Below are 11,558 nucleotides of genomic sequence, written 5' to 3'. Positions count from 1 at the left end.
GGGTGAGATCTTGTGGGGAGCCCCAGATGGAGGGAGATTATCAGTTGTCTTGTATGTCTTCCATTTCCTAATAATTGCTCCATTCATGCTCCATTGTTAATTTCTTCACACCAAGCTGTTTACCTATTGCAGATTCAGTCTTCCCACTTGGTACAGGTCAACAGTTTTGTTTTTTGGTGTCCTTGGACAGCTTTTTAGTATTAATCATAGTGGAGTTTGGAGTGTGACTATTTGAGGTTGTGGATAGGTGTCTTTTATATAGATAGCCAGTTCAAACAGGTGCCATCAATAACAAGTGGAGGACTGAGGATCCTCTTACAGAAGAATTTACAGGTCTGTTAAAGCCAGAAATCTTGCTTGTTTGTAGCTGACAAAACACTTATTTTCCACCATAATTTACAGATAAATTCTTTAAAAACCAGACAATGTGGTTTTCTGGATTTTTTTTCTCATTTTGTCTCTGATAGTTGAGGTATACCTATGATGAAAATTACAGGCCTCATGTTTTTAAGTGGGAGAACTTGTACAATTGGTGGCTGACTAAATACTTTTTTGCCCTACTATAAAAAATAAATAGTTAAATAAACTTGCATTTAATAGTATTTCTTTATTCAAATTGATGTAAATCAGGACAAGACAAAAAAATGTCATTTGAAAAAGCTTGTAGCAGTGATGTACATTGCGTCAGCGTGCTACATACTCCCTGTTCTTTTTCGTTCTAATACTTTCAGACAAATAGTACCATATGCGTCTTTATTTTCCTCTTCTGAGTTGGCATCTGGTTCAAACCTTTACAGCTGGATAGTTTCAGTGTTGCTCGCCTTTTTTGTTAGAGCGCTAATTTTAGCTTGGGGTTGTGAGGGGCTGTAAGCTAGCGGGAGAGAGTGTAAACAAAGGGATGATGGGAAATGAGGGGAACTTACTCTATGCCATCAGTCCCACACATAACTCAGAGGTGAATTTCTTATGAACGTCTGCCGCTCAGCAGAAACTTTGTCCTAGAAAATAAAACACTTTATAAAATTTTTTCCAAAAAAACAGCCTAATCATAATTAAAAGACCACTGAAAACGCTTTTACAATAATCAAAAATGATTGGAGAGTGGCTTGACAGCCCTTTGTATTTGCATTATTTTTTTTTTTTTTTTGATATTTTGCAGTTTCATTTATACGTCTTGAGCTAATGCCATAAACTGAAATAGGGTTAAATTAAATCTCTGATTGATAAATTGGTATTAAAAGAAAAGTAGCTTTGGAACATAAAAAATAGGATTTTGCTGATGCTCTTAGACTCCAAGAGCATCAGCAAAATTTTCTAAGTTGCTCTAAGTCTTAGAGCAACAGAAAACAGTAATAGATGCTGTACAGTCCCTTTTTGTGTAAGCGAGTTCATTACCATTTGCGGTTAGTATACAAATAAAATAAACACATCAGGACATTCATAGAATTTGCATGCAGCAACAGTCACACAACCCAAAGACCGCAGAACATCGACCACTCATGCAGACATCACACCCACTCACCAATCCAAAGACAAAACAAAAAGCACCTGGTCGTTTGGGGAAGGATTTGTAGGTGGAGTGCAGGATGCAAAGGGAGGTGCTGAAGGAGAGAATTAGGAGACACAGACTGCCTTTGAAAGCACATTTAAACTGGTTTTGTCCTTCACTCAGACTACAACAATAACACACACTAACATTTGGACAATGGCTTCCACTACTTCAAGTGATGTTCTACCAAAGGGAGGAAAGATCTTCACCACCTTTCCCGACATCCTCTTCCTCCCAGAGTTTGTGAGTTTTTCCTGTTTTTTAACAAATCTCTTTTGTCATAACTCTTTTCATGCAATATTGCAATCATATCCAGAAGAGTTTATTCTTTTGATAAATTTCCTGCATCGTTTTTTCCAAAAAATTGTTCTACTTGTTTTTTTCCCCCCCGTCACATAGAGGAGTTTTTACTCTGACAAACTTTGTCTTGTTCTGCTGCATAGATTTTTGAAGCTCAACTTTTAGTTTAAAAAAAGCATGTCCACAAGACAAACAAGACAGATCAAATTTAGGATTCACAAAAAACAAAAGCCACAATTTGTGTTCATACTGAGTGCTTGAAATCATTTATGAGAAATGGAACTGTGAAAAGAGACTGTGACCTCTTAAGGTCAAACTGACAAGCTGAATTGTTTCTGAAAACACGAGTTTCCAAAGCAACAGGAAAACAAGAGACAAAAAACTATTTTAGCAACAAAACTAATATATGAACAGAACAACTCCTAGTCATGCTTTACAGAAATTCAGGTCAACACATTTCTATGGCTAATAATATTTTTTTTCATGACCTGTAACCTTTTAAAAATGTTGTACATATTCAGTCTTTTTCATTAATAATACCCATGTGTTTTTTTTCTTTTTCTTAAAAGAGAAAGTTTGTTACTAAGGATCCACAAACCGCACCTAATGTCTTCTTGTTTATCTTCTGTCCAGAGAATGAGATGAAATCTTTGTGAGACAGGTGGAAAAACACCTGGGTACACAGATATAGTTGCAGAGCGAGTTGTAAATGGAAACCAACCATCAGCTCATATAGCTGACTTGCTGGCTTGTCTCTTTATGAAACCAACTGCTGCTCAGAAATGGAAGCTCACTGATACTGTTTAGTAAAATCATCGTAGACATAAAGAAGGCAGATAAGCAGCCGAAACTTACTCTTGTTTGCCTAGAAAAGGAACACGAATGGACAAAATTCCAAAAATGTGGTCATTATAACCACAATGAATCCCACGACTTCATGATTCACAATATGTTACAAACCTTTTAACCTTTTTTTTTTTCCATTTAGGTAATATGCTCAGACCACATATGAAGTGAAATATATGCCAAGACATTGCAAACAAAACTTTCTAACAAATGTAAACATTAACTATTTTAAAAACTATTTTTAAAATTTTCATTTGCTACTTAAAAATTGTGTTTGCAATTTCTTGGCACATATATCACTTCATCACTATGTCATTTTAGTGAGACATGGAATTGCATTAAAAGTCAGATATGAAGAAGTGGTGAGTTGGTCAAGTTGTGTGACAGTTTAAAGTAATATAATACAATATTTTTTATAATTGTAGACTCTTGTTTTGTTTGCTCTTCTTCTTATTTCCTTAAAGATTTCCTGTTTGCTTTTGTTTTCAGCTTTTTCACAAATGTTCTATAAATGCCAATGCAGTTAAAAATAAGATAAGTGATGTTTGTCTTTTACAAGTTTTGTACTCAGGTTTCTGAATAGGACATTTATGGAGGAAAACAAGACCATTAAAAACTCTGGAAGTCAAAACATCATTATTTGAAGGAAACATGAATTGGAGAATATATGGTTTCACAGGTTTGAAAGGAAATAATAACGAAAGGAAAGTTTTGTCAAACTGGTTGTTTGGTTTAGGGGATGGTACACTCTGTTCAAACAGATTGAATGTTGGTTTTTGGGTTTAAAAAAAACTAAACTAAAAGCTTTAGATTGAGAGCTGATTGTCAGCACTTTGAACTCACTGGTTACACAGTGGACATCAGTTTGGCGTTAACGTTTTTTTTTTTTTTTTAACTAATATCTTAAGAATATATATATAGACTTTTAGATAAAGTTTGCAAGATAAGTAACAGTTCCAGAAAGGTATGGTTGGTTCTGAGTAACATGTGTAAAATGTTGCCTATTTAGTCAGCCAAAGAGAGAATTACATGGAATGTAATAGGATATCGGATTCTCAGACAGAAGACTACTCCAGCAGAAACTTTTCAATAGTATTGCACCTTTTCAAATTCACTGCTTCTAATATTAATATGACTAAAATATTAATATGTGACTAATGTTACAAAGTAACTCATATGACAAAAAACAAGCAGAAATTTGAATCTTTACACAGAAAGTGCATTTCAGCAAATGTTTCCTAAAGATTAATTCAGAAAATAATATTAATAATCACATCAAAATGATTTTTTTTATATAAAACACTGTTATATTTAGGATTTATATTTATCAAAATAAATCAGTCTGCAATAGACTGATTTGTAGCATGGACCCCCCCATTTTTGAACAATAGTGCATCCCCTTTTATCCTAAAAACAAGTTCCACAAAGTTGTTCTCTGAATGTTCTGTCGTTGTATTTCTAAGTCACTGTTTGTCAAAGGAAGAGAAAACAAACAGCGACAATGCAGTTCATTGAAGAGTGGCTACACTGTGTACTTGTTTGTCTATTGATGAAAATGTACTGCAGCTGTGTGCTCTAATAACTGCTCTAGCAAAACTAGATTCCCAACTTGAAAACTCTACTGTTCAAATGAATGAACTTTCATACATGTTTGACCTTTCAGGTGTTTGGGGGCTTGGTGTGGATCTTGGTTGCGTCTACTCAAGTATTTGCACCGAACCCCTTGGGCTGGGTGATGTTTGTGTCCGTCTTCTGCTTTGTTGGGACGACACTTTGGTTCTTCATCTTCGTCTGTGGAGGCAATCAGAGCAGCTTTTGGCCAGCTGTGGTAAGTTCATTATTTGTTGGGTGGTCAAATAGATGAATGTCCAGAAAGTTAGGCAAATGAATATATAGATAAAGTATTAAAAACATGATCAAAGCATCATCTGATGTCACTCAAATGTTACACTATACCGTCTTGTGGTCCATATCCCTATGTTTTTGTGATATAAAGGTACATGTTTGTTTTTTAGACTACAGCACTGAGTCGATGCATGTTTTCATTTATGTCTTCCCCACAGCATCCAGCTATGCATCTTCTGAATCCAAGGAATCCCTTTCAAAGTCCCTGGGTTGCTGGAGCCAACCCAGCTACTGTTGGTGGAAGGTGGGGACACAGGACAGCAGTTTGTTGCAGGACCATACACACATGTACATACACATACATACTCAACTAAGGACATTTTAGAGCATGAAGGGAAGCATGAAGCATGTTTTTGGACTGTGGGATCAAGTGCAAGTGCTCAGAACCCAGGCATGAAAGAGGAGAACATCCAAGCTTCACACAGAAAGGTCATAGCTGGGGTTCAAACCAGGGCCTCCACTCTGTGAGGCAAGAGTGCTAACCATTATGCTACTGTGCAGCCCTTGACTACAGTACCCATTTGTTAAATTAGTATTTCTGAAAAGCTGCTTGGGTAGCACCTTCACCTCACAGTGAGTGAGAAGTCCCTGGTTCAAATCTCAGATGGAATCTTTCTGTGTGGAGTTTGTATGTTCTCCCCACACATGCATGGGGCCTTCAGCTTCCTTTCACTCTCCAAAAATTGATAGCCTACTTCATGAATCTGTATCTCTAAATCGTCCTTATGCGAGTGTGTGGCACTGCAACAGACTAGCAACCCTTTGAGGGTGTAGCCCACAATTGCCCAACAGTAGCTGGGTTAGCTCCAGCTACCCAGTGATCCCAATATGGATTCCACAGATTCTGAAATTGGATGGATGTATTTCTGGAGTCATTGTTTAGTTTGTAACATTTCCAATTGTTGACAGTCTTGCAGAAATCACTTAAAACATTAACTCCACTCTCTTTTTTCTACCTAGGACGTGGCCTTCCATTTTTTGTCAGCAGTTTTTTACCTGAGTGCATCAGTTATTCTGGCCTTCATGACCCTTTCAATGTCCAAAAATATAACTGATGGCAATTTGAAAACCTACAGGCTGAGCATTTCTGCAGTGGTACATCTTACACACACACACATTGAGCGTTTTTGATTTGTCTAAAAACTTCCCTCATGTTGATAAATGAATAAATACAAATTGAGAGTCTATCCTGAAAAGGCCAGTGCAGTAGAATCCAACAGCCAATCAAGTTGAGCAGTATTAATTCCAGTACACAGTTGTCTTTATAAGAGGTAAAAGTCATTGGAGACCAATTCTTTTACTTTTTCCATCTCTTAAAATATTTTACAATACTTTTTAAAGCCCTTCTTATAAAACCTAAAATGGTGAAACAAAAAATTGGCTATTAACAATGCAATGTTTAACGGAAATACAGTTCTATATGTAAAGTTTATTAAAATAGCATTTTTATGCAAGTACAATCTCAAAATAATGTAGGCATTCAAACAGCATTATTCCCAAAACTTTGGCTTATAATTATTTGTAACTGTCTGTTTCTCCGTTTTTTCAGGTTATGTCCTACGTGGCCACTCTTCTTTACTTCCTCCATGCCATTTTTTCTGCCATTCGATGGAAGAGATCCTAAAAAGAAAACAACTAAGGTGGAAAAAAAGAAAAAAAAAGTCTAAAACCAGATGCCCACTGTTTCATAAACTGACATAAATAACATTTGTCTTTTTACTACCTCCTTTCTTTCTTTTTCAAATTTTGACATAACCATAAAAATGTGCCATAGCTGCAAATCTTAACTTCATGATTCTTTAATGTACATATGATAGAGTGGTACAAATTTAGTAGAAACACTTATTGTGATTAAAGCAATAAAGTGCACTTTTTTCCGTCTTTTTCTACAAATAAAACGTTTTTTCACCAAATCAAATACTGTATATATTTAAAAAAATAAAACTAATGTTGTGTGGACTAGCTTCTTGTTTTTTTCTGGAGGCTGGAGGAGAACATATACAATGTCATAATAATAAAAATAATAATAATATTGGATTTATCTGCGCTTTTCCAGATGCCCAAGGCACTTACAATGTGTCCATTATTCATTCACTCCTCATTCATACTTGGTGATGGTAACTACTGATGTAGCCACAACTGCCCTGGGACAGACTGACAGAGGCGTGGCTACCAGTACGTGCTCACGGCCCCTGTGACCATCACCAGGACATTCATACGCATTCACACACCAGTGGAGCAACACTGGAGGCAAGGAGGGTGAAGTGTCTTGCCCAAGGACGCAACAATAGTTGACTGGGGGGAAAGGGGATCAAACCACCAACCTTTTGATCATTGGCCGACCTACTCAACCGCCTAAGCCTCAGGATTGAGGGATCGGATAGGAGGCAAAGGCAGAGATAACCTCTGAGCTTTTCTTCTTTTAGACTGCACAGTATGCATACCAGAAGACTTTAATCTTTATGTCACAAGTCAGTGTTTTATTTGCAGTGTAGAAACATGACCATGAACAACTAAATTTGAGTCATTCTGATGCTGTGGGTTTTAGGTTAAGATAAAAGAGGAAATGAGACAGACGTTTTGGAGCCTCAGTGGCTTAGAGGTCCTACATCAGATCCAAGCCTAGCAGTGGAAACAGCAGAGCTGGTAGAGGGGAACCAGCAGTTTTTATGTATATACTGCAAACAAGACAAAATAAATCTTGGGGGGGGGGAGAAATCAAAATTCCTACTTTTGTCACGATGCGGGGTGGCTCGAGAGCCGGTAGGACCCAGATGCAGAGGCGGAGGCACACGGTTCAAGGACAAGGGGGTTTTATAACAAAAACAAACAAAAGGCACTGCCGAGCAGGATTACAAGACAAGACCAAACAAAACTTACTGTGGCGCGGCTAGAAACATGGAGACATGAACACCATGACAAAAGGTAAAGGACCAGCACAGGAGGAAGGCAGAGACAAGACTTATATACAGACAGGACTGACAAGACACAGGTGAATATGATCAGGGCAGATTGAGACCAAGGAAGTAAAACTCAAGAACATGACAAAACAGGAAACCTTTCAAAATAAAACAGGAAACAGAAACAAACAAGACAGAACAAGGACGAAGAACAAGACAACAAACTCAAAACATGACAACTTTTCCCAAACTGCAAAGTGATGAATGTTGCATCAAAATCCTCCCCTCATAGAAAGTGTCCAGCCAGAAGCCTTTTATAAAGAGCCTCAAAAACTGTTTACATTTATGCATTTCCTTACTATAAGGCAAAGAAGATGGAAGATTTCAAATTTTATTTGACATTAGTTATAATCATTTTTGTTTAATTCTTCCTTTGATCTTAAAAAATAAAAAAAATCACCAACTTGTCTGACAATGGGCAACTCTGTGGGCTAAAAACAGTGACCAGACGGCTCAGGTAGACCCAACAGAAACAGGATAAACCTGATTGTTCTCAAGTAAAGCAAAATAAAGAAGCATTCATTCATGAACTAGATCTGCTGTTACTTGTTTAGGGGTCGCCCAGGTCCTTTAGTCCACTCCGGGCCCTTCATAAAACAAGAGGAACAGTTGTGCTGAAAGAACACTTTAATTAAATAGAGCTATGGATTATGGGGGAGAGTTCACAGCTGAAACCTGAAACACTGATATTATGGAGATTCAAATAGAGCACTTCAGCAATCTGGCACAGTCCTGACAAATACCGTCATACACAGTGTTCCCTTCAAGTTTTCTGTTTCAACAAAATTAATGTTTAACTTTGTAAAACGTTAAAATGTAAACAATTTAACTTTCAATTTATGTTTGACACCTTATACTATTGGAATAAATATATCAACTGACTCTTAGGCCAAACCTGAATTCTTTCCCTACCCATACGGCTTCTCCCTACGCTTACATTTAGCCCTCCAAATCCAAATGAAGTGTTATGGAAAAATAGTGCCTTCTAATTCAGACTTCACTCCCACTGACGCCTTCAATAGTTGCCGGTCATCCACATTAGCATGTAGCTGCCAGCGGTCGGAAAATGCATAAAAACATCAGTTTTATAACTTTAAAAAGGTCATACTAAAAGAAGAAGTCATTACTTAGATTTAAATATAAACTTCTATGCACCAGAGCACATCCACTTGAAGAAATGCGTTTCTCCTCCGCAGCACAACATGAAGCGGATTGCCCTCACGGGATATAGATCCCTCCGCCGTGAGGGTTTCCGCTTCAAAAAACTATTTCGACACCCCTATCTCTCCAAATACCCCTACAATTGGAGGGATTGGGATAAACTGGAGGGGTAGGGGAAGTATTTGGATTCGGCCTTAATAGTAAATGTTGTTTGTTGGAAAAGTCAGTGTAAAAGCAAACCTGAAATAACCATTTTCACAAAGTGACATGGAACATTGGCACTTTTTCTGTGGGATATATTTGAGACAACATAATTAATCTGTCATCGAATCAGTGGTCCAAGTGGCATAGACGCCTACAGCGCTTTTCTGTCTTCTTTTAAGATCTACACTCTTTAGAGTCACAGTGCCATTCACTCATGAAAACACATAATCACACACTGATTGTGGCACGCTGCCTGACACCGGCACCAACCTACAACCACCAGCTAAGTGGGGTTCAGTGTCTTATCCAAAGACATTTTGACACATGGGCGGGCAAGGCAGAAATCAAGCCTGCGATTCTCTGGTCAGAAGTCTAGCGCTCCTCCATGTCCGCCTGTAAAAATGTGTAGGATGCAAAAAAATAATTACTTCTGATCATACGTGGTCCGTTTCTAACCTTAATGCTGGGACTTGAAGCTTTATTCGCTTCCAGCTCAAAGGTTCATCACACACCCTCTTTTCAAACCATTTCAGACTTTGGTAACACACAACACAAAAACGAAGTCTAATTAAGTAAGTATGATAATTTTATAATAAATTAAGTCTGGTTCTGGAAATATGTCAAGGATCTTCAGCAGAACAAAGCAAGCTGCATGATCCAAACAAATGAGAATAGGTAAACGCTATTGTTCAGAAGGATTATCAATGGTATGTGATGAAGTGTTTTCCGTGTATATCTAGTGGGGAGTAGCACTGATGAGTCTCTTTTTTGGTGTGAAAGAAAAACATGGCCTATTGCCACGGTTTCTTAAATATATTTTTACAAGCTGCTAAGTATGTGTCATCTAATGCTAACAAAAGTAAAAAAAAAATAGAAGGTTTACATGCTTACATCTCAAGGCTAAAAGCTTTTCGGCACACAATTTGTGTTTAGCAATTCTAGATGTTTTCTCTTAACCCAGAACCATTTGAAGTAAAATAAAAATTTGTCATTTCAAGCATAATTTTCAAGCTTGTTAAAATAGAAAAGCCCTCACACACAAATCAATCCTTCCTGCCCCACCCTAACCCTGCACTATGTCATATCTGTGTAATAAAATGATACAGCTGACACCTTATACTTGAATTATAGGGAAACAAAAAAAAAACAAGATGAAACAAAATTTAGCCTCATTAATAAAATGAATCACATTAACAGTATCATAAAGCGTAATTTAAACTCTACAGTCAGATTTTTTTGTTGAACTGCAAAAACAAAAAATGCCCAATTTCTGTAACTCTGGTTAGTATGCAGAAGAAAAGCAAAACATCAAAGTGGAATGGAGGGGCTTTTAAATAGTCCTCCACCAAATACCAACAGGTTCAAATAGAATGTGAATACACTCGCCTGCCACTTTATTAGGTACACCTGTCCAACTGCTTGTTAACGCAAATTTCTAATTAACTAATCACATGGCAAAAACGTAATGCATTGAGGCATGTAGACACAGTCAAGATGATCTGCTGCAGTCCATGCCGAGCATCAGAATGGGGAAGAAAGGTGATTTAAGTGACTTTGAACGTGGCATGGTGGTTGGTGCCAGATGGGCCTGTCTGAGCATTTCAGAAACTGCTGATTTACTGGGATTTTTACCCACAACCATCTCTAGGGTTTACAGAGAATGGTCTATGAAGTCATTTCTGGAGTCTAAGAACTGGAAAGTGAGGCTACAGTTCACATAGACTCACCAAAAATAGACAATACAAGATTGCCTGGTCCTGTTAGTCTCAATTTCTGCTGCAAAATTATGATAGGGTCAGAATTTGGAATCAACAACATGAAAGCATGGATCCATCCTGCCTCGTATCAACAGTTCAGACTGGTGGTGGTGTTATGTGTGAGGAATCCTTTCTTGGCACACATTGTCCCCCTTACTAGAAACTGAGCATTGTCCAAACGCCACAGTCTGCCTGTGTATTGTTGCTGACCATGTCCATCCCTTTATGACAACAGTGTTCCATCTTCTGATGGCTACTTCAGAAGATGTAGCCATCACATCTTCTGAACACACATTCACAGTGTGTGAATGTGTGTGTGCATGGGTGAATTGGTGTGTGACTGTAAAGCACTTTTGGCCTTCAAAAGAAGGTAGAAAAGTGCTATATAAGTATACGCCATTTGCCATTTACCTACTTCCAGCAGGATAATGCGCCATATCGTACAGGTGAAATAATCTCAGACTGGTTTCTTGAACGTGACAGGTGCACTGGACTCAAATGGCCTCCACAGTCACCAGATCTCAACCCAATAGAGAACCTTTGGGATGTGGTGGAACGGGAGATTGGCATCATGGATGAATCGCCGACAAATCTGCAGCAACTGTGCGATGCTATCATGTCAAAAATGAAAAAAACTCTGAGGTTTTTTTTCTAGTACCTTGTTGAATCTATGCTACAAAGGATTAAGGCAGTTCTGAAGGTAAAAAGGGGTCCAACCCGGTACCTAATAAAGTGTTCGGTGAGTATATGTAGCCTACACATATTTTATTTGTTGGTGATTTAAAAAAGTAATACCTATGTTTTGAGAAAAACTGAGTTTCTCTCATTAATACAAACAGAAGCTCCAAGCATAGTTAGAAGGTAGAAAAGCGCTAT

At 37.7% G+C, this 11,558-nt stretch overlaps 1 protein-coding gene across 1 annotated transcript; it reads left to right on the top strand.

Annotated features, from left to right (window-relative positions):
- Positions 1-1,534: 1,534 nt before the first annotated feature.
- On the top strand, positions 1,535-6,562 carry LOC101156113 (myelin and lymphocyte protein-like). Its single transcript, XM_004077032.5, has 4 exons — positions 1,535-1,792; positions 4,359-4,523; positions 5,561-5,695; positions 6,150-6,562. The coding sequence occupies exons 1-4, from the start codon at positions 1,706-1,708 to the stop codon at positions 6,222-6,224; spliced, it is 462 nt and encodes a 153-aa protein (XP_004077080.1). The 5' UTR covers positions 1,535-1,705; the 3' UTR covers positions 6,225-6,562.
- The last annotated feature ends 4,996 nt before the right edge of the window (positions 6,563-11,558 follow it).

Source organism: Oryzias latipes, chromosome 15, assembly GCF_053564925.1.
Source record: "Oryzias latipes strain Hd-rR chromosome 15, Olatipes_Hd-rR_3.1".
Lineage (NCBI taxonomy): Eukaryota > Metazoa > Chordata > Actinopteri > Beloniformes > Adrianichthyidae > Oryzias > Oryzias latipes.
The sequence above is the reverse complement of the archived record's forward strand: the minus strand, read 5'-3'. Positions and strand labels throughout refer to the sequence as shown.

Coding starts and splice junctions, on each gene's coding strand:
- LOC101156113 (XM_004077032.5), top strand. CDS start 1,706: ATGGCTTCCACTACTTCAAGTGATGTTCTACCAAAGGGAGGAAAGATC. Junction 1,793..4,358: donor TCCTCTTCCTCCCAGAGTTT/GTGAGTTTTTCC, acceptor TTGACCTTTCAG/GTGTTTGGGGGCTTGGTGTG. Junction 5,696..6,149: donor GGCTGAGCATTTCTGCAGTG/GTACATCTTACA, acceptor CCGTTTTTTCAG/GTTATGTCCTACGTGGCCAC.